General features: G+C 38.3%; 3 protein-coding genes across 3 annotated transcripts in view; 1 reads left to right on the top strand and 2 right to left on the bottom strand.

Annotated features, from left to right (window-relative positions):
* The window catches only part of gls2b (glutaminase 2b (liver, mitochondrial)), a 16,706-nt gene extending 8,780 nt beyond the window's left edge, over positions 1-7,926 (top strand). Inside the window, exons 11-18 of the mRNA XM_034139526.1 lie at positions 2,136-2,186; positions 2,289-2,465; positions 2,584-2,715; positions 4,165-4,257; positions 4,342-4,403; positions 4,791-4,867; positions 6,183-6,246; positions 6,973-7,926. Coding sequence (XP_033995417.1) covers positions 2,136-2,186; positions 2,289-2,465; positions 2,584-2,715; positions 4,165-4,257; positions 4,342-4,403; positions 4,791-4,867; positions 6,183-6,246; positions 6,973-7,129 — 813 coding nt within the window. The 3' untranslated portion in view covers positions 7,130-7,926. The remainder of the gene's footprint in view (positions 1-2,135; positions 2,187-2,288; positions 2,466-2,583; positions 2,716-4,164; positions 4,258-4,341; positions 4,404-4,790; positions 4,868-6,182; positions 6,247-6,972) is intronic.
* A 3,795-nt stretch (positions 7,927-11,721) lies between these two features.
* Positions 11,722-15,634, bottom strand: LOC117489700 (elastase-1-like). Its single transcript, XM_034139189.1, has 8 exons — positions 15,586-15,634; positions 15,389-15,492; positions 14,450-14,550; positions 14,138-14,263; positions 13,418-13,554; positions 13,104-13,246; positions 12,073-12,222; positions 11,722-11,877 (listed from the first exon to the last, which is right to left on the bottom strand). The coding sequence occupies exons 1-8, from the start codon at positions 15,623-15,625 to the stop codon at positions 11,866-11,868; spliced, it is 813 nt and encodes a 270-aa protein (XP_033995080.1). The 5' UTR covers positions 15,626-15,634; the 3' UTR covers positions 11,722-11,865.
* Positions 15,635-21,098: 5,464 nt separating this feature from the next.
* LOC117489345 (elastase-1-like) lies at positions 21,099-23,882 on the bottom strand. The gene is made up of 8 exons (XM_034138561.1): positions 23,681-23,882; positions 23,307-23,404; positions 23,051-23,151; positions 22,470-22,595; positions 22,107-22,243; positions 21,879-22,021; positions 21,440-21,589; positions 21,099-21,234 (listed from the first exon to the last, which is right to left on the bottom strand). Exons 1-8 carry the CDS (start codon positions 23,718-23,720, stop codon positions 21,223-21,225), a joined length of 807 nt encoding a protein of 268 aa, XP_033994452.1. The 5' UTR covers positions 23,721-23,882; the 3' UTR covers positions 21,099-21,222.

Consider the following 23,882-nt stretch of genomic DNA (forward strand, 5'->3'; position numbering starts at 1 on the left):
GAGAAGAGAGAGAGAGAGAGAGAGAGAGAGAGAGAGAGAGAGAGACTTTTATTTAGCATGAAACTTGACATGCAAGGTCCAAAGTAACTTCCAGACAGACACTTACTTTTATTTAGCAAAAAATAGCATGAAACTTGACATGCAAGGTCCAAAGTAACTTCCTGAAATGTAATTGTCTGCGGTGATTCTACGGAGTCCCCAAAGGCCCAAAAGTGTGCACACAAAACATATTTCCGGCTGCCCGGGCCTAAGGAAGTAGCTCTACTTATGAAATCTCTGTTAGTTTAAACTCCCACTTCACTACTTTACATTCAAAACAAATAGCTTATAAAATGTGGCACGGCATTATTGATAAAGCTACATATTAGTTACATCATACTTATCTTAACCAGCAACACCAATAAAATACTGCTTCACATAAATGCATCGCAAATAATCATCAGTTTGTATTCAATGCATATCGAGGCAACAGAACCACACATCAACATGTCAGCCATGCATTTCTTCACTTGCTGTTCAAGCTCTCAAACAAACAAGCGGGCAGTACATCACATCGGCTCTTTTGCTGCTACTTTGACAACATGGTTGCAACCGGTTTTGTTTCCGTGCTGTTGATGCCAATTTTCATTTTTTTATATAGTGAGTTGATGATTTCATAAACTAAGAGTGAGGTACATTTTCGCCTCGCACATTTTCCATCCAAATGAAGCAACATTTCTCAATCATTTTCAGACTAATTTGACTACACATGTTAGTGTTGTTCGATCTTATTGTCTTATATTTGTGTACAGCACTTTGAATTGCTTTGTGTTGAAAGCTGCTCTATAAATAAACTTGATGACTCACAATCTACTAGGATTAATAAATGTCCAAAGTGTCTATTACGTTAGTAGGAAATCCGACCGAGAGCAACTGAGCATTGGAATAGAGCATGTTGTTTCATACGGCCCAATGAGACATGTTGAATCATGAAACATCTGATCGAACAAGAACAAGACACACCTAGTTTTCTAAACAATGAGGTAGATACTAGCTGTCATTTCTTTTAAGGAGGGGCAGCTTGGGCGTATTGTTGTACATAGCCGTGGGAACATGTTTCAAATGGGGGGTGCTGTGGGGATGACACCAGGGCCGGTTCTGACCAGTTTGCTGCCCTAGGCAAGATTTTTGCTGGTTCAATTATATCTTATTTGACCAGTTAACATTTATTTATTTATCCATATTTTTTAATCTCTCCAGTTTTAAAGGATATTGTTGGTTTACTGTCCTATAGTATACATTGGAATGATTTCAAACCTGTTTTTATTTATCCTAATAATTATAAAGGTGTGCCTTGGAAATATTTGTTTACATAAATTGACCAAACTGTTTGAGACACACTGAGATAACTTAGACTAAAGTGAACTATCTAAACACTCAGAGTCCTTTACCTCACTGAGCCTCTCAGGGCACATGGAAAATGTAACCGGGGTGAAAAGGGTGTTATCTTTACTTAATTATGAATGTGAACATCAAGGCCGAAAATTCGTTTTTTTTGTATTATATTTGTATTATATTTCCATTTAATCTTGTGGACGTGCAGATTCCCTGTCCTCCATCAGGGGGTGCTGCAGCACCTCAGCACCCCTACTTACCACGGCCCTGTATGAAAAGGTTCAACTACGCACACACACTTCATCTCGGCTCGCGCTGCACGCTCACAGGCATAGATTGTGCAATAAAGTATTGCGCACCTTGGAGGTGCAGCGCAGGCATATTGTTATTCAAGAGATGCGTTGTTCTTTTGGAAAACATGTTTTTCTTTTCAATAATACTCATTACATTGACACATGCATTATTTGTGATTAAAATAATGGTTGTTGTTGGTAATGTATTAGCGACCCCCACAGATGTATGATTTCACTGCGTCCGTGGGAGCTCAGACCCCTCCTTATGGGAGCTCAGCTCCCATTGGCTCCCACATAACTCGAACCCTGCTTTGGACCCTATTTAAGGGGCCAGAATAAGAGAGTTTTGCAACCTGACACGTATAATCTAGATTTTGCTGGTTGATAAATCATAGTATAATTGAACAGCGCTAGGCCAGCACACTTTAGTCAATCCAATAGTCATAATGATTATCGTTCCTTCACCAGTGTTTTCCCCCAGGAGCAGATATGATCGATGCCCTGGACTTCTACTTCCAGGTAAACTGCTCTGCCATGGAGCTTATTATGAAGGGTTATTCAATCAATAATCATGAGTAGCGTGAGATTGATTTAAAATGTATTTTCCTCTTTTGTTCTTAGCTTTGCTCCATCGAGGTGACCTGTGAGTCAGGAAGTATTCTGGCTGCCACACTGGCCAACGGAGGAATCTGTCCAATCACAGGCGAGCATGTCCTGAGTGCCGAGGCAGTGCGGAACACTTTGAGTCTTATGCACTCGTGTGGCATGTACGACTTCTCTGGCCAGATGGCTTTTCATGTGAGTACAGATCAAAGTGGCTGTGCAAGCTCAGAAGCATCAAACATAGAATCTCTTCAGTTGGATCTCTGTGGGAATTAAATATTTTTGTGAAGTGAAGTAAACTCTCATCTCCTAGGTGGGAGTGCCGGCCAAATCGGGGGTGTCCGGCGCCATTCTGCTGGTGATCCCCAACGTCATGGGGGTGATGTGTTGGTCTCCTCCTCTGGACAGAGTGGGAAACAGTGTTCGGGGAATACACTTTTGTCTGGTGAGGGCAATATGTTACCTTTTATTAAGTTGTGCTTTTGTATTTATACGCTTTATGGTAAAGTAGAGATGCTTAAATAAGGCCCCTATAGCACAATGTCAGAGCATCTGATGGCATATGTTTTTGGTATTGCTGTCTGCTGGTGTGTTTTTATATAGTCACTCAATGGCTCCAAAGTTTGAAGTTTTTAAATCTTACAAGTAACTTTCATTGCTGAAGAAATCAATAAGGACCTGCTTAGTTAAACACATTAAAGTGGATTTAGAACACAATTAAGGTTTATTCTTCCAAAACCAGAAACTTAAGAGTTTAGGCTCAAACAATCAGTATTATTGATTGTTGGAAGGTGCTTACAATGATTACTGGAGCAGAGTTAGTTTGTGGCTTTTAACTAATAAAGTAAAACCAGTGTCCTGTGATGTAGCAGTTTACATCCCATCAGTGACTCCATAGGTTTAAATCTTCTGTTAAAGGGGCCCGATAATGCTTTTTGTAGAGTGTTATATCGTTTATTGTGCATGTTTATTGTCTGCAAAGGCTCATAACATCTCTAAGCAGTTGACCAATCCATACAGAGCCGGCCAGCTAACCAATCAGAGCAGACTGGGCTCTGGTTTCAGACAGAGGGTGAAAAGAGGTGCTGTAGCACAGGCGGTATGAGAAAAATAAAGACTTTATGTAAGGGATAATGTGCAGCGACGCGGTCATTATGGGAAAAAGAACACCGACAGGCTGATCAGGAGCCCGACGCGAAGCGGCGGGATCTAGATCTGCTAAGGAAAATAGTCCGTTGTTACCGTTTGAAAAACGTAGCAACGGCAGAAAGGCGGAGCTTTTTGATTACAGATTTGAAAACATCGTTGCTTGCTTTAAAAGTAGCACAATTCATTATGTCAAACCTTGGAAAGTATCTAGATATCCCTGCCCTAATGCCAAAGTAACTGGCAACTGAATATGTGTCGCCGTCTGATGTCTATGTCTGGACCGCTGCGTAAAAAGGAGGGTTTCTGCCCGTTACTTCTCCGCTGTTTCCTTGTCGCTCTTGTCTTGTCAGTTAGAAAAGCAAACTGCATGCAGTTTGCTTTTCGGCCAAAACTGTATACACAGTTAAATCGAACGGACTTCTTTGTGCAGATGTGAGCGTCCTTAACAACGGTCAATAAGTCCTTGACAGCGGTCTGTCTGTTCTGGATTAACAACGTGTCACGTGTTCTGAATTGACCAATCAGAATCGAGTTTTCAACTAAACCATGTAATAATGAACATTAAAGCATGGAGACATGTCACAGCAGAGACATGAAATACTAATATGAGCAGAATATGTCCTCTTAAATCTTGTCTTGTTTTTGTTTGCATAATACTTTTCTTTGTCCTAAAGCATACAAATAATACATAGGTTTTCCTGAGTATTCTTCCTCTAACAGTTATATCCTCTCTTATCGCCCTCAGGAGCTCGTTTCGCTCTTCAATTTCCACAACTATGACAACTTGAGGCACTTTGTGAAGAAGCAGGATCCTCGCAGACCAGATGGAGATGACAGGGTTTGTTTATTTGTTTGTTCTTGCTTGTATGTCAAATGTGGTTTCTGCCTCCCATGTTTACGTTTTCTTTGCTGTGTTTTGCAGAACAAGTCTGTATTTAACCTGATGTTCGCTGCCTACAGTGGAGATGTGTCTGCCCTGAGAAGGTACATCACCAGCAAACCTGAAAATAGTTTTTCTTGTCTAACAAATTACCTTTATAATGTTAACAGCAGGCGTGGGTACTGAAAACAATAAGAAGGCCAACAAATGATACAAATGGAAAACACAAGTGTCTTAGTTCAGTTTATTAAACTGCTTTAATGCTGCTTGGCATGGATCTCACATATTTAGAGGACACTTTATGTATTTATTTCAGTCTGGTTTGTGAAATATAACACAGTCTGTCTACATCATTTAAAACAATCAGAGCCACTTGCAAGTCAATGCTGAAATAGGTTTTTATAGTTTCATATTTGTATGACTGTGGGAAAACATTTTATTTTATGTATAAAAAGTATAATCAATTGTACTTACTCTATTTATTCGTTCAGGTTTGCTCTCTCATCCATGGACATGGACCTGAAAGACTATGATTCTCGAACCGCTCTACATATCTCTGCAGCAGAAGGTGAGCTCTGCATGATCTGTCCTGATAATTAGTGAATGAGCAACATTAAATCTGTAATGTTCCCAGGTGGGGACTGGAAGCGCAACTCAGATACAGACAGAAGATTCGAGAACTGTTTTGCTTAAGCCTGATTCAAGCAGGGTCAAAACCAGGATATCCATCAGTCAGGCAAACAATTCCAATGAAGGGGGACAGTCAGAATAGGGATCCAAAGCCAGGGGATCTGTCAATCAGGCAAAGAAATTCGGCAGAAAACTCGAGGTCCGAAATCAGGCAGTAAGGGTCAGAAACGGGCAGAGCAGATATACCGGCTAATACAAACTGAACGCTGGAGAGCTTGGCAATACACGTAACACAATCTTGCAGGGGACAAGTGAGAGTGAGGTGGTGTTTGTACTGTGGGGCTGATGAGGGAATGAGCTAAATAAAAAGAAGACAAGTATGAACTCCAATAAATTAACCATATGTAAGACACTTATAGATATCCTGATATACAACTACCATTACCACAGACAGTGGACTCAAACGCTGGGCCCAACATCAAAGCAGGTGAAAAACATTACTGTTTTACTTAAGCAAGAGTAATGTACACAGAAAGGCTGCCATGAATCAATTTAGAGCGGTTTCCCAAAACACAAGGCAAAGACAGAGTAAACAAAAACAAATGAGGATTGGTTTAAACCACTCAAGCGAACCTGTATCAAACACTTAAGTTAATTTGAGTTGACAGGGTACTTGTGTTTTACTTGCAGTGTATGTAAATGGATATAATTAGTGGATCTATGGAGGCACCGTTGCTTTGGTTCACATTCACAAATCCACTAATAACTCAGAGAAGCCTTTGGTTGATTATTCATCTTGTTGTTGTTGTTGTTGTTGTGCTTTAAGTTTATTCACAGCACAGATTTATTTCTCTGCTGCTGTTTCTTCAACAGTAACATTTCTTAAAAAAGAGCCTTGTAAGCAAGTCATCTGTTTACAAGATAAAATGGGTGTTATATTTTTCCTCCAAATGAAAAAGCTGTGCACTCTTAAATCTGTTTCTGATTTGGATTATGACTGGAAGGAATAGTGATCATTCTTTTTTCCCATGTAGTGTGTGTTTCAGCAGCTATATTTCACCCACTATTTGTCATTTTATGAGGAGAACTTGTAAATCATAAATGGCTTGCTTGCTTGGGGCAATATGATTTAAAGCGGGATGCTGCTCTAGCATTGTTTTTGACGCCAAGTGGAAACAGTGTTTTTACATAAAGATTGTCTCTAACTCTATCTGAAGGGAAACTAAACCGTTGTCTTTATGATTTATTTTCAGGTCATGTAGATGTGGTGAAGTTCCTTACTGAAACCTGCAAAGTCAATCCATTTGTAGAAGACAGGTGAGAACTTTCCTTCTATCCTTTTCTTTCATTTCTAAACAGCTAAATAAAGCCTTTTAACAGGATCACATATTTTGACTTCTTGTCTGTTTTATGTTGTTTTCAAATGGAATTTAAAACATTTCCTATTCTTTTTTGTGAGCTAATTTTGCTGAGGATTAAATGTAACAGTAGATTCCTCTTCCCATCCGTCACCCGTGAGGTGATTTCTAATCAGTGTTTCCCTGAGCAAATCAAGTAAAAAAATGTTTTTGCAATTCAGTAAAAATGGTACCATTTATAATTGAGAGCAAGACATGCATGACATAACGACAACCACTTAGAGGAGGCACTTTAAGTAGCTTATATTACAATTTACGTAAAATTCCACTTACCAAATGGCAGTCGTCTAGTAGAAGTTGAACTTTTAGAAGTTGGTTTTTTTGCAATTTGGAAACTTGCTATCACTAACTTTATATCTCTATTATAAACATGCTCACACAAAGAACAACTATTTCCGTGCTGAGCCAGATGTGGATCCCTATTCCATATTGGCAGAATTTCCAGTGTAAATTAATAAATACATCCTAAGAGTGAATCTTTTTGAGGTTAATTTGTCTTTACCTCTTCTCATTTGAATTTGAAAAAAGTTGAATTCTTAAATGTGCACTGCTGAGAATCCCCCTGTATGTTTAATCAGCTGATTACTCTCTTCACCTTTACCTTTTTGTATTGGTTGCTGTGCAGGTGGGGCAACCTCCCGGTGGATGACGCCTTGCAGTTCGGACATGTCGAGGTGGTGAAGCTGCTGAAAGAGTACCAGCAGGTCTGTGAACAGCAGGAAATGCCTCACACTAAGGCTGAGCATTCCCCGAAGCTGGACACCATCGAGGGCATGGTGTGATGGATTTAAATAGATTCCCCAAACTGTAAGCTGTCAGGGCATTTGTGCAATGTGTCAAGTTTTGAAATATGTAGGTCTGTTTGTAGCGACTCAAATGAGTGCCAAATAGAGACCATCATTTGACCGTATGAATATAAATGAACTATGCAAAGAGCAGTAAAGGAAAAGATTCCTGAGTGAAAAGGAAAATGGCAGAGCATAAAAATTGAATATACTCTTGACAAGAAAAGACTATGCTATCAATAGGCAGATAACAAATAAGACAACAAAAAGTTGTCTGAATATGACATTTGTTGGTTGGTGTCCTAATAACTGCCAACATATCTAACATGAATTAAAATCAGTTCTGCTAGAAAACAATATGAAGCTGGACACAATGTTCATGTTAAGATCCATGTAGGACTAAATGTAGCAGAGGGTCTCAGAGATTTGATAAACTCCAAAGATATTTATATTTGCAATGCTTAACATGTCTTATAACAGTACATTTTTACCGTTATCTATTTTTATTATTCTATTGTGCCTTAATGAAACATTAAAATATGTTAACCTATCGGACATGTTTGGACTGTAAAAGGGAAACAAGGGAACACATTGTGCCCACTGTAGGATATACTGTATATATTATGTTCTTCATCTGTAAATAAGTGCATTTGATTGCTAATAATACATTATTATACATAGACTAATTACATTTATGCACATTTTGACTGTGCATAAACAAGAAATTCCAACTCATTTATGTGAAATATGTTGCCACTAAAGACATGCATTAAACATATTTTATTTATCTGCCACCCAGAGTTTCATTTTGTGCTGATTTTATTTTATTATACCTCATGCTGTCTGCAATTTGTTGTTTAGTATTAAGCAGCATCTACTAAATCAGCTTAATAAAGGACATGATGAAGAAGCAGCAGGAGTGGTGCAGTGTTGTCACGAGGTGGTCTGAAATGCCATTGTACAAGATTTTAAAGTATTATATTTTCAAGGAAACAGACTATAAAGGATTATCTAATGTAAACTGAGTCATGGCCAGCTCATTTCCACACACTTTCCCTTTTCTTTATTTATAGATAATAGAGTTGATCAGTGTTGACAGACTGTCCCTTTACTGACCTGGTTTATGTAGCTGATGTAGGCTGAGATGCAGGCAGCGTGCACGTGTTTCAGTTTCCCTAGCCTCCACCAGATGACACTGTGCCACCATCAGTGGACGTTCCTGCAGACCCACAGTACATCAGAGGTGTACCGAACATAGAGGCTTAGATCCCTGAAGAAAAGCACATAACAGAGCAGAAAGGAGCTTATATAAGACTGACCTGACATCCAGAGAGAATGCTGCCTCAGGTACAGACTGCGTGGTGCTGACACGTCCAACACCTTCCTCCACCACAGAGACAGACAGCTGGGCAGACAATGTTAGAAAATACACTTCACAAAAACATGAATCTAATGTATAATTTGCCAAGATAAAATCTGTAAAGCTAGACGAAAATACATTTCATTTTCACAAGATTGATGATGAGTGAACTGTTACCCTGATATCGTCTTGCAATCACATAAGCTATATTTGAATTGCTTAGTTTTGTATGCACCATAAAATGGTATTTTTAAACATGGCACTGTCACATTGCTCCATCTCTCTTTCAGCAAAGGGGTCTTCGACCTTTAAAAAATAACCCTTAGATCCATTCTCCTGCCAAAGAAAGTCCACAGAACCACACATTCTTTTTGCCAACATTTCAATGATAAGAAAAAAGGTTGAGAGAGTAGGTATGAAGTAAGAGAGACAGTTTTTAAAAGTTGGTGTTGATATTAGCCGTGTTTGCACTGACTCTTTAGGGATGGCAATGTTGGTCTGCTGATCAGACTGAAGTATTTACAGCAATAGATGTATTGCCATGGATTTTTTTGCACAGATGATCCCCAAAGGATGAATTTGAGTTACTTTAAAAGTCCACTGACTTTCTTTCTATTGACATATTTGATGTTGAGTGAAATGTCCCAACAATTATTGGATGAAATTGCCATGAAGTCCTCCCCAGGATGACTTTAACAACTTATAATAAGGAACCCTTTTAGTGTTGATCTTGAGTCAAACAATGTGAAAAAATAATTCCTTCACATAAAGTTTGACACTGTTAGGAATAATTTTCTCCGCAATAACCCTGACAGTGACACTTTTTTATTACAAGAACATGATTAATCAAGCAAAAAAAGAATAGATGGGTCGTAATGAGTTGTTTCTCATTATAGCCGGGAACATAACCTCCCCACAGAGATATTAGAGATGACCTTTTGATTTAGTCCCATCATCTGCAATGTTGTTAGCTATTATTTGTGCTGATTAACTCGTGTTATAATCGGTAATTATTTTCAGAGTCTTCACTGTATATCTCAAAGTGATGTGGTGAAATTATGAATTATCTAAAGAGCCATTGTGTTGTTGTTAGAAAGTAGCTCATCAGGATGAACAGGCCACGTCCCTTTGCCTCATGCTGTCCCCCCTCCCCTCTCTCACTCCCCCTTTCCTGGCCTGTCTTCAGCTATTCTAATAGAGGCAAAAAGCCCCAAAATAATCACCAATTCCTAAAAAAAGGTACACGTTATATATATATATACAATTTATTTTTACAGATAATAGACAATTACTCCTAAAAATATTTAATCCAAAACATAGTGAGGTGCTATGCTACATGGTGTAACTCTAAATAAAGTATTCTCTCTATGTATTTTAATGTTGACGGTTGTTTAAAGTAAGTATGAACATTTACTCAAGTTCAATTTTGAGGTGCAATACTTAACTTGATTACTATTTTAAACGTTTTCCGTTGGACACCTGTTTCCCTCAAAGTATATTACAAGTTAGAATTTTCTCTTACTCATCAGTCATGCAGTGTGTGTTCCATTTAGATACAAATGACACCAGATGTCTGCGGTGGATTCAGCGGGACAATGACAGGCATTTTCTGCAGCATGTCAAGCCATTATCACTACCGTATGGCCACGCTGCTGCAGAGACATATCAGCATTTTTTCTTGTTTAATATGGCACTGGGTACGACATGACCAGAATCAGAAAATACCTGATCCATGTTTCCCTTACAAGTAAACGTGCTCTAGTGATCTTCATGCAACTACCTTAAATATTTCAAGACCCTAAAGGAGTATTTAAACTGTGACACAAAAAAGAATCTATATTTTATGGGGGATCCAACCACAGAGAATATTACCCCCCTAAAACTTTGGTTTGGGAAGGATATGGATATATATTTTGACTTTAATAACCACAGAGATGTCAGACTAAACCTCAACCATACAGTAAGTGTCATGTGCTTTTTCAAACATTGTATCATAAAGGTCACATTGGAAATACTGAGTTAGTGCACGATTGTGATTTTAGGATTTTTGACTTAGAGTTTCTCTCCGAAAGGGCAAATTGTCTAAGTATACAGATATATGTAAGTGTCATTTATTTGCTTGGGGTTTTCTGTTATCTTGTTTATTTACGTGCATGTTTTTATCTTATGTGGGATCATGTTGTGCTCCTCTTCCCCCTTTTGATGTTTTCATCTAAATTCTAGCTCATCTTTTCTGACAGCTCTCTCCTCCCTCTGAGACTGGTACAGATTGATATATTTGTAACCACAGATTGAAACACATCTATTGTTTACGGAGCCATGGGGATTTTTCTAGGTTTTGATTTGGAGCTGATTTGACAAACAGGTTCACACATTTAAAGAATATTTTTTAGGGCATCCATCTTAGAGGTTGCATAGTTTTCTGAATGTGCGCTTCTATGAGTTTCTGGTAGGAATCCCGAATAAAGCACAAAATAAAGCACACTCATAAGAATACACTGCTACAATACAATAGCTCTAGCTAAAGGTGTACATTTTCATATTTCCATCCTTGTGGACCTCTTAGGATATAATTGTGTGCAGTAAGCATGTCTGAAATATTGATGTCAGTTAGAGATGTGTGTATGATTTTCAATTATTTGAAAGAACCTAATTCACACTATTATAATTTAATAAACTCAAATGATAGTTTGGGTCCACATAACACGTTAGTATGCAGATGCTGTAACTCAGCTTATTATTTTGTTATGTTGATTGTAAGAATATGATGATAAACACATCTGTGCAATTATGAATTATATATATACAAGGGTTTTTAATAGTTTGCTTTCTAAGACTTATTCCTTTTACAAAATCTTGTTAAATGTTAACTTTAATTTGATTGTATTTTCACAGTTAATGTTATACTTTGTTTCGAGCCTTTTCCGTGTTGCACAACTGCTTAGTTGTTAACAGGGTAATGTGTCTTTATTAACTTGTTAAATGAGCCATGTTGGAATTTATCACAGTCTGTTTACCCTTGGCAATAAGAAACATTTCTAAAGAATGTCAACTGCTCCAATGAAAGCAGTATATAATTATCCCTATTTGCGACAGTTTAACTGGTTTGGATTGGAATTCAATTGAGTATCCAAATGTCTTCTCACACAAACCTCCGGATATGAAAAATGACTCATTGACGCTGCTGTCTGAATAGATCTTCTGCCTCTAAATTATACTTCAACTCAACTTTGCTCTTATAAATCTTTATATGCACCACAACAAATGAAGCGAGTAAAATGCACACTATATGACATTTAATACTGATGGAGTCGTGCAGACAATGAGATGAATCCGGAGTGAGCTCTTGTCTCCATGGAGATCGTTCTCCATCTCAACCCATGATCTGGCAAAGCAAGGACAAATTAATGTGATTATCCATAATAATCCACGCAAGATGCTGCACACATAGGATGTAAGGATGAATGAATGTATAATAAAGTGGACATATAAACAACGTACTGTAACTTAAATGATGTGTAACTAACATTGAGATGTTTTTATTTAAATATAGATTAATATGTTAGTGTTAAATACTGACCCCGTTCATCCACCCGATGTAGGCAGAGACACGGGTGAAGACGGTGGGCTTCTTGGTGGCGTTGCAGCCAGAGGAAGACACAAAGCTGGTCACACCGTGGACAACCCAGTTGCCGTTGACGCTGCAGTTCAGGGGGCCGCCGGAGTCACCCTGGAGTCAGATCAAAAACACCAAACCTCAGCAGCGAAAATCCATAACCTTTTTCGCAGAGCTTGAAGAAAAGACCCCATTTTACAATGCACTCAACTCGGTGGAGCTTGTTTCTCATATCCCCTCCTGATCTACAGCAGCCTCAAACAAGTTTTGGCACAGCATGAACTTGCAATGCTTTGACACTGTGCAGTTTAAGGACTAGCCCGGATCATTCTAACTGACTTATGCCCCTGCTGATGCAGCAAGTAATCCCACAAGTCATCCAAAATCTCTTCTTTGACAGGAAGGGGTCAGGCTACACTCAGTGGGGGACGTTGAAATTCACTTTGCCACATAGGAGGGGGACTGAATTCTGACACGTTCTTTTCAGTGTTCTGGTGAAAAAAGATGTAAAAAGTATTTTGTGTCTCTTGAGGAATCTGCCTAAAGTGTGATCAATTCTACAGACTCAAAGCTAAATTAGACACCCCTGGCATAACACACCCAAATCTACGACTGACCTGCTGACGGCGGGCTGGGCAATGTCGGCACCAGGTGCAAGGAAGAAGACTGAATAAAATATAAAAGCTAATATCTTTCCAAATTGTTCATCGTGGCTAACCAATGACTGATAGTGTGCAAAGGACTGGCCGCGTGGTACTTGCTGCACATGCATCAAGAACTCAGTTTGATTCACGGACCGTTTGCTGCATGTCTTTGCAGTGCCTATACTCTTTTTCACCAGATTCCCATTTCTTAACTCTATCCACATCCGGTATCAATTGTTTATTTGAAAATTGACATTATTATAGGAGTGCAAATCATAGTGAAGTATTCTAACAAAAGAAATACTGAATGCAAGGGCATACACAGCCCTGTCTAAGACCTCGTAGGCTTACCTGGCAACCAGATTCCCTTCCACCACCGGCACAGACCATGGAGTCCTTCACGGTGCTGCCCCACCACCCGGAGCCGGAGCAGGTCCTGTGGTCAACACTGGGCAGGTAGGCCTGCTTCAGCTGGGCAGACAGCTGACCTCCAGCTGAGGAGGAACACATCTGTTGTCACAACCGTGATAATGCCTAAAATAGCATTAAATCTACACTAACATATATCTCTTTTAAAAGCGATGTAATTTACAGATGTCTTTCTTACTGTGTTTAAGTGCCAAACTTGGTTATATCATGCACTTGTGTCATTGTGTCCCACTCACTCGCGGTGCGACCCCATCCGGAGATGTAGCAGGGGTTGTTGTTGGGCAGGACCTGACCGAAGGGAGGCAGGGCGCCGAGCTGGACGTTGTTGTTGAGAGAAGCTTCGGTGGACAGACGCAGGAGAGCGATGTCGAACCTGAGGATCAGACCAGCATGTCCACAAGTCAAGGAGTTAAAAATATTTTCTCCTTAATGTAATGGTTTTGTTTCAGAGAAGGATATTTTGATTTCAAGATGTGATTGTTATGTTGAGGGGTGCAACTCAAAATGTTTTCATTTTTGATTAATCTGCAGGTTATTCTCTCAATTATTTTATGAATTAATTTGATGATTACAGTTATCAAACGCCAGAGGTCATGTCTTTGATTAATTTACTTCTTCTGACCTCCGGTTAGACAAAAAAACGAAAATATAAATATACCTGTAGATTAATTTTGTATTTCATCTCTAGATATACAATACTGTATGATTATGTGTATTAGGCTTACACAATCTAAAAGTCAGGATTTTTCATTTTTTTATTTTGTAAATATTACAATTTTATGTCCACATAATGTAGCTAGTATATCCAACATTACATGGCAGAAAAAAGCCATCTGACAATATGTGTTACTTTAATAGGTTTATAAGTAACTCAATGCACTCTGTTTTTTAATATGCACTGTACATATATCAGAATGTGATATTTTTAGGTCACATCATGAGTTATAGACACTAACCCTCCAGCAACATGGTTGGAGTTCCAGCTAGGGTGGATGTGGACACGGCTCACGCTCATGTACTGCTCAGAGCCCTCATGGGAGTTGATGTTGTGATCTCCAAGAACAACACGCCAATTCCTGGAACTGTGGACGTCCAAAACGTTAATATTTGAATGGCTGAAAAGAACCCAAAGTTCCCAGTCTAATTTCAACCCAAAATGTTAGGCTATTCACTTTAAGAAATATTCAGCGCTGTGAGAACACACATCCTACTACTTCAATCTTATATCTGTTATTTTTATGCTCAGCAGCTTTTCTGGAATCTCCCACCTGTCCACACAGTGAGCAGCGGTCATCACCCATCCTCTCTTGATCAGGGTTCCTCCACAGGTGTGGCGGTAGCTGCTACCAGATTTGAACTGAAGAGAGATCTAACAAAAGTGACAACAGAGAGCATTACAACTACAAGAAGCTGAACTATCCAGATTAAAGCAATGTGCTTCTTGGCAGCGTTCCCAACACTGAAAATGCTTTAAGGCATTCACAAGTCTTAAAAGCACCTGAGGAACTTTGTGAATGTGTTTATGCATAACATATTGTGCTGATCTATTTTACATTTGAAATCTAGAAAAAAGTGAAATACATTTACCGAAATACTAAACTTATTTTTAAATAATGCGTTACTGAATTTGCATGCAAAACATACAGTATGACCAAACTTATAAATAAGATATAATTGTATAGATAAAAAGCCTTGCAATGCAACACAGGTGTTATTAAACAAAAATATTAGTATATTTTCTTAACAGCTATAGTTACTTGTTTTTGAATATATGTATGTACAGTATATGATCAACTTGACAATTAAATTGTATGCATTATTAGGGATCAGAGGTATTGCAATTCAACTGTTTTTAGTTTTGCGGATTATTAGACATGTTCATGTAGGAGTTCATAATAGAGGTGTCCCACAACAAAAATAAATAAGATCAAATACTATTCATTCCTTTTAACTTGTGAACATAAGATAAAAACAAATAAATACATATAGCGTATCTTCTCTAAGGACCTGGAAGAAGGCAACATGCTTATTGAGACCAGAATATTTTTACATTGTGGTTGAGTCTACTTTCACCACAGATGCTCACTTTAAAAAAAGAAAGAAAAAGGTTAAAAACATGATTGTCTTTTAATCTTTTTTTAATATATATTAGTATATGACAATCAAACTGTTTTTTTTTTAAACAGGAACACAAAAGTGAAGGGTACCTGCCAGGGCCAGGAGTTGGGTCTGGCCACCTCGCCTCCCACAACTCTCTCCTCTACGCTGTCATCCTCCAGATACCTGGGCTCTGGTCTACGCTCAGCCAGCACTGAACAAAGCAGAGACACAGGAAGCGTTACAGTCAGACACCAACGAGTGTGTGCAGAATGTCAAAGAAGAAGAAGAATCAGGCACTTCTTACCCAGGGCTGCGAGGGAGGTGAACAAAAGGAACTTAAGCATGTCTGCGGTCTCCTGAAACCTTTTGCACACTACTCTTTTATACCATTTGGCCCCATCTACTGATAGTACATGTGTGTGTGTGTGTGTGTGTGTGTGTGTGTGTGTGTGTGTGTGTGTGTGTGTGTGTGTGTGTGTGTGTGTGTGTGTCAGTCTCACAGTTATCACTACTAAGAATAGCTCACTCAGGGACATACATGTTTCCAGTTTGTTCAGCTCATGTCAGCTATGAGATTGCCGTTTACTGTATGTTTCTGTCAGTGTTTCCATTATTCAACCTTCACGTCACACGTTACTGTTGGTTTATAAAGAACTGAATGGTTTAGGGCTAAAATACATTTATAATCTTCTGACTTGGATACATTATGAACAATCCAGACGTCTTGGGTCAACAGGTTAATGTCAGCCTTCAAAACTTAACATGGAGAAGCAGCGTTCAGTTTTCATGCACAATGCATACATTTGGAACAAACTCACAGAAAACTGCAAGCCAGTTGCAACTTTCACTTCTTTTAAATCAAGGCTTTTCTGTTTCACGCTGCTTTCTACTAAATAAAACAACATGGTACCTTTTATAATTGTATTTTATACATATATATATTTGTACTTTCTAATGACTGCTTTTTCACAGTATTAAAATTACATCTTACAATTTGGTCCTATTGCCCAGGCGTTGATGTTTTTTATGTTTAGGATAATGGCTTATTGTTGAAATGTGCTCTAACTAAACTTGAATTGCCTTGTTTTTTTGTTTACATGTACATAAAGGACGTTTTGAATGTAGTCTACTGTGTCTATCATTACCACATCCACCCAGCCTTATAGGACAACTTAACTCTTGCACTACTACTCTTTTTGATATTTAGGTGTCATTAAATGTAATTATGGGTTAAAAGCAGGTTAAAATCCCTAATTGAAAGCACCACCGCGCCACGCCAACCCGATAAGTAGTCAAAATCAAACGCACATAAGATGCTGGGAACAAACAGGTGCATGCTGGGTCCTATTCACATGCTAATGCTAACAGGCTAATGGATGGTGCATTCTCCACATAGACATAAAGATTCTCCAGCGGTGACTGAAGAACTCTACTCTAGCCTTCAGTGAGGTGTGTAAGCCTTCCTGCTGTTTCTCTGAAGTGACCGACCGGAGAAGTTAAACGAGAAGACTGAGAAGTTTGCTGTTAAAAAGCTTACAGACCGCCGTTTAGACAGGTACAACAAACTATTCATTGATGTAACTCAATGTAAAGAGGGCGGCTTCACCGACCCCTGTGTTGCACGCAGTCTATGGTTGCACGTAGCTTTGAGTGTAAAAACTGCAGTTTATTTTTTGATTTGACTAGTTTTGTTGTGTTTTCTAATTTATTTTTGAAAAAATAGCCAACATTGAGGTAGGAGGTTTTGTCAGTCATAATAACACGTTGTGAACACTGTTTGGACAAAAGTTGGACAAATGTCCAACTGTATCCTTAATGTTAGTTAATTTTAGGTCACTATAACATCGTCATCATCATAGCCTCAACCCCCACACACACTTTTTATGTAATCATTGCTTTAACAGTTTTTAATCAGGTAGTACATTTAAGTCAACCTACACATTTACACCATAAATAAAACACAGTTACCTTGAGTAGGCCCAGTACTACCACAGTGTAGGAATACTCTGTAACAAGTTAAAGTCCTGCATTCAAAATGTTACTCAAGTATAAGTACAAAAGTTTTAGCATCGACAAGTACCAAAACTTGAGGTGTAACTAAAGTCTTATTTAAGCGTTGATTACATTTCACATAATTTTTCCAAATCTGCAAAGTAACTTAAGGTATTAAATAGATTTAGTGGAGTAAGAGTAAACAATTAATACCTCTGATTTTTAGTGGGGTATAAGTACAAAGTAGCAAGTTGGAAATACTCAAGTAAAGTACAAGTCCCTTAAAATAATTTGTACTTAAGTACAGTAGCCTACTTGAGTAAATGTACTCAGTTTCCTTACACCACTGCACGTTACTCTGTATCGATGCTTATGAATAAAGTGTATGGTTGCTGTCACCTTGATAAGGCATTTAGATAAAGCCTTATTATACAAAAGGCTATGTATTTACTAAATGTTTGAATTAAGTATCAGCAGGGACAAAAGGATGCCTTTGACTTAATTTAAATACAAAAAACAGCTGACTGCATTTCCGGTTGCTTACATGAACAAAATGTCCCATCCAGAGAGGATCCGTTTGTCGAGCAGCACACACCGTATGCCATATAATTAATGTAATGTAATGTGCAGATCCACGTTATGGTTCAAAAGGGCCTCTGACTCATCCACCATGCAACCCTAACGAGTAATATCCCAAGGCTACACTACAGAATTACACTTATTCTTTTTTATAAGTATTAATGAGGCCCAGTGTACAGTAGAAATGGCTGCTGAGACAGAGAACTGTGTTGGACCTAAGTAACCAGATTATGTTGATTTCAAGATTTGAGAAGATACTATTTCTTTTTTCCTCAACAAATACATGTTTAATTCAACAATGACTGTGTGAAGCTGAGTCAATTTGCTTTAGGCAAGAGGAATAATGAGGCTCAAGCAGCATACAAAAAGTTGCTAGTTGGAGATTTTATAAAAATGTAACTGCAAATATGACCAAAAGAACTTTGAGTGTTGAATACATTGAGCACTCTAAGTCTCAATTTAATATATGGAAATCCGATAGTAATAAAAGTATGGCTTTGAGTTTTTAACTAATATATTCACATTAAATGCATGTGTTGTTTTTAACCTCCCCATAGGCCCTTAAACCTTTTTAGGGAGGATAGATACCCCAGTGTTTCAAGTTCCAAATGAAATATTAGAAAACAGGTTAAAGATATAAGACTGACTGCGTTCTGAATGAGTATCTGTCTGAGCTGCAATTCCATTCTGAATAGGGCTGCAACATGTGTGCAATTCTCACTATCGGCAGCTTTATCATGAACATACCGTACTGTACTCTCCAGTTAAACCTCAGTGCTGCTTACCCAGACTTTCTTCAAAAGTGTCACAAAACCACCAGGGAGGCCACCGAAAGGTTAACTTTTATTTTATAAACAACATAAGACCAATGTTGTGTGATCAATTTCTGATGGGAGGAAAAAGAAAGGAAAACTTTAATTAAAAAATAACAGTATAGTACAAAAAGACAGGCCAACCAAAACAATATCAAATGAATGTTAGCATTTGCTCAGGTCACTGCCTTTCGGGAATATGAGGTATCTCAAAAAACAAGACAAAAGTGTGCTTGTTCTGTTCCCTTAGTTCCTTTTCTGTCACACAGTTAAATGGCTGAGCAAAATAACACATACTTTTTTTATGCAGAGTAGCCCACTAAAGAATAATATTACATAATTGGATTATAATTTGATTGATTAATGCAATGTCAATGTTGGTCGCTAACAGTCGTGAAAACTGTAATTGCCTATATATATATATATATATATATATATATATATATATATATATACATATATATCAGCTGTTAACCTTAATATGTAATAATATAATAGCATATATTATTGTTTGATAATAATTTAATTTAATTCATTAATTTAATAATTTTAAAATACAATAATTGGTAACGCAAAACCTCAAATAAATGTAGTGGCGTAAAAGTTGCAATGTTTGCCTCTTAATGGAGTAATGGTTTACCGTACCATACATTTGACCTACTTAGGTAGTGTACAAAAGGCTTGAAAGTGTGCTTATGTAAGCAAACAGGTACAGTGAGACTGAGTCACTGCATAAGCTACAGTCAGAATTATGTGAGTGAAGAGTTTCATAATGACATAAGGTGCGTTCATATCCACTAATGTGTCGGGGGGGGGGGGGGGTTTATGGGGCAGGATCTCACCACAGTAGGCAGATAGGCCTGCGTCACGTAAGGCATCATTATAGAGATAGAGCAGAGCTGTGTCATTACTTAATGTCCGTTTGATTGTCCTTACTGAATGGTAAATACAGGATCATGCACTTACAATATACAACCTTTATTTTATTTCTATATGTTCTTATCTAGCTATGTAATACTATACAGTATCTGCTAATGCCAGGAAAAGTGAATCATCTCTTAAACCACTTATAGCTTGATGGTATCTCCACTTTAGCCAGCACTGAGGCACAGAGGAAACTCAAACATGCCATGCTAACATGGTTTTATACAAACTTTTTCAGCATTAAAGTATATCAGTAGAGCCTTTATATGTTGTACCTGTAGCTGTGAGAGTGGTGATTGAACAGCAGAAACACGTACAGGTCTCATTTTTATATCCTGAGCTGACCTTCATCTCATGTTCCCCCTCTGCTGAGCCTGCAGGGTTCAGAGAGACACCTGTGATCCGTCTCAGACTTTATCTCAGTTTGTGATAGCGTGTGACGGCGTGTTGCCTCATCACACCATTCACTGAAACATGAAAGGTGTTTGCTAAGAAATGCCAGTGCAGAACATTTATTTTCATGGCCACACTTTAACCCTTGTGCCCTCCTCAACCTTTCGACCCCTTCGTGGCAAAAATGTACACGCCTCAAATAACTGCTTTTAAATCATCATACATCAATATATGTTTCTACTTTTTTTTTTTTCATGAATCACTTAAACAACTTCAGAACTACCAAACATTCAATTATTTTCAGGATTTAACCCTTTAAATGCCTGTTTCATTATTTAAATGATTTCATTTCTCTCAAAAATGCCTCATTGACTTCCATTCAGACCACATTTTTTTATCTCACTGCCATTGCAGTATAAAACCATGCATTTTGTAATGTCAGCATTTCATTTAGAAGAAAAGTAGTGATATTTGATATTTCTACTCTATTCCAACAGATTAAACAATTTTCCCAAATTCAAAAATCCTTTTTTGTGTTTTTTTTAAGAGAAATGAAATAATTCAAATAATGAAACAGGCATTTAAAGGGTTAAAATCCTGAAAATTATTGAATGTTTGGTAGTTTTGAGCATGTTAGAAGTTGTTCAAGTGATTCATGGAAAAAAAGTAAAAAGAAATATTGATGTATGATGATTTAATAGTAGTTATTATGGGCGTGTACATTTTTGCCACGAAGGTGTCCAGAGGGTGCAAAATACATCGCGAGAGTATACAAAACATGTAAGAGTAAACGACATTGGATTTAAAAAAATGTACTCACAAGAAGACTTCTTGCAAAAATCCATGCCAAAAGCTGTAACACAGCAGAAATTATCACCAAATCAAAAAAAAAAAGTCAGGAAAAATGTACAAAAATGCCCGAGGAGGGCACAAGGGTTAATGTAAGTAGTATTGCTAAATAATATAAATCCATGAATTTGTATTTTTTAGTGTGCTTTTATACACATGTTGTTGCATGTAAAGAGAATAGGTTTAAGCCTAAAGCAAAGTAAATGTTACCTTTCACAAAGATTCACAGCTGTTTGCAAACACTTTCTGATGAGAAATGAGTCATCACTCAAAGTTTAATGAAGTTTATTTTTTGTAGAATAAGATCAGACAAAAGAGGAAGCACAGTCGATGAAAACATGGCTAAATGCACGCTCTGGCTTTGTGTGCTGCAACACAGATGACTCGTCCGTTTAGTTCATGATCTGGAAAAGATGAACGCAAATTATAGTTGATCTGAAGCAGCCAATTTATTCACAAAATGATAAATGCATTTGATTATCCATAGTTATTTCTATATTCAGAATCTAGTAAATAACGATCCAACATATTTAAATAAATACTCTTACTTCATTTCACAGTGCTGTTGTTATTTAAAAAATGATATGCAAACATATCCCTAATACTGACCATGTTCATCCAGTCGATGTAGGCGGAGACACGGGTGAAGACGGTGGGCTTCCTGATCGTGTTGCATCCATAACCAGACACAAAGCTGGCAATACCGTGGACGGAGTATTTTCCATCAACAAGGCAGTTCAGAGGGCCGCCAGAGTCACCCTGAGGGGCAGCAGATTAAAGAGAGCATCTTAATATCTGTTGCAGAGCGATTAATGGTGGATATAACATAGAAAAACATATAAGAACATTGAAGAGTTTTTCTGTTAGGGCTAAAATATTCAGGAAATCTATATTTTCTTGTTGTTGTGTTTGATACAATGGGATCACGTTGGTACATCCAACTGTATATCTTCACAAATCTAAATAGTCCTCCTATAAAATGACTGAAAAGTAACATTTTAATCATGAAACATTTTCAAATGTATTTTTCATATAGGAGGCTACTTACGTTGCATCCGCTCTCGGCTCCACCACCACCACACACCATGGTGTCGGAAACGGTGCTGCCCCACCAGCTAGAGCTGGTGCAGGTCTTGCGGTCGACCATCGGAAGGTAGGCCTCCTTCAGCTGAGAGGAAATGCTGCCACCAGCTGGAATAGGCAGGATTGGAAAGGTAAGACGAATAGAGTTTACAGAAAAAACTTCCAAACTGACAGGACCATGCATTGAACTCACTGGAAGTCCGTCCCCATCCGGTGATGTAGCAGAGGTTGTTGTGGGGCAGAATCTGGCCGTTGGGAGGCAGAGAGCCCAGCTGGGCGTAGGCGTTAAGGGTCACCTCAGAGGTCAGATGCATCAGGGCAATGTCGAACCTGAGGTGGAGATATGAAACTGATTGAACCCAAAAATAACTTTGTGAAAATACTACACTCCTATGGAGGACATTTTGTCCGTTGGTAAGAGGTCCATCTTTCTGACGCCATGTCCGAACATCATGTAAGATGTTTAGGTAATAAGACAAATTGAATAACCTTAACTTTTTGAAACGTTAAGGTTAAAGATCTTTTAAAATGTGGGAATGTAAGAAAGAATCTTCACCCATTAGCCACGTTGTAGCTGTCCCACCGCTGATGGATGTGAACAGTCTTGACAGTCATGACCTGCTCCCTGCCACTGTTGCTGTTGAGGTCATGTTCCCCGATGACCACGCGCCACGTCCTACTGCTGCAATATTTCAAAAAACGAAGCAAAGAGAAACTCAGTATTTTATCAATCAATTATTAATTGTGTTTTAAATGACTTGATTGCAAGTCAGCATAGCCTGAATATTTTCTATTACATCAAACTGAAGGGAAAAAAAGTCATAAAAAGTGAAGGTCACAATATGCCATTTAGTAACTCCTGGTTTTTATTATGTTTTTATCCCTTTGTTTGGAGCCTTTATTTTCTTTCTAATAAAACAAATGAATGCGGTCTGAATATGACAATTATAAATGAGGCTTTCAGAAGTTCTCTCATGCGGGTGACATTTGGAAACAATGAAATAAATCATTCCTCGGTATGTGATAAGAGTAGCTATGGATATTTAAGTCAAAGTAATCACAGAATGCGCAGTAATGAATCTAAACTAATACAGCCGAAGGATATCGAGTGAATGCAGCAGTTAGTCATTATGTTACCTGTCCACACAGTGAGCAGCAGTCATAACCCAGTCTTTGGCAATAAGGGTTCCTCCACATGTGTGGCGGTAGCTGCTGCCAGATTTGTACTGAAGGGAGATCTAAGGGCGAGAAAACAGACCAGAGTTATATCCCTGCAAAAACCTCATCATTGTAATTTGTAAATGTGAAATTGTGGCACTGTATTGGTAAGTCCCCAAACATAATTTTCAGCTGAAACGGCTCGTTTAGTTTGGTTGGGTGTGACAGTGATTACCTGCCAGGGCCAGGAGTTAGGTTTGGCCACATCGCCTCCAACAACTCTTTCCAAGCTGTCCTCGATGTACCTGGGCTCGGGCACCCGGTCAGCCAGCGCTGGTTAAAAAAAAACATGAAAACAGAAGGTATGATCAATACATGTTTTCCCAGAAACATCATAATATTGTTTGCTTTCCACCTTCAGAAAGAGGAAAGGAGAAATGAGGGCAGTGAGCGTGTGCTGGTAGAGCAGATTATGTGGAGTGTTGACTAAACTAAAAATGAGTGAGTGACTGGATGACAGAGAGAGTGACTGACTGATAGAGTGAAAGAGACTAAAACATATGAATAATAAATGGTGAGACAGTGCAGTATGTGCTGTCATTTCCTTACCCAGGGCTGCAAGACTTGTCAACACCAGAAACGTAAGCATGTTTGCAGTGCGTCACAAAGTTTCTGCTCTGGAACGAATGCTTCCCGACGTCTTTTATACCTCCATTCGACCTTCAGTTGGTCTAAACAAATTCTGCTGTTCCTAACCCTTTGAACAAAATCCGCTGTACAGCTGTGGTCTGTCTCACACAGTGTTATCACA

Source organism: Trematomus bernacchii, unplaced genomic scaffold, assembly GCF_902827165.1.
Source record: "Trematomus bernacchii unplaced genomic scaffold, fTreBer1.1, whole genome shotgun sequence".
Taxonomy (NCBI): domain Eukaryota; kingdom Metazoa; phylum Chordata; class Actinopteri; order Perciformes; family Nototheniidae; genus Trematomus; species Trematomus bernacchii.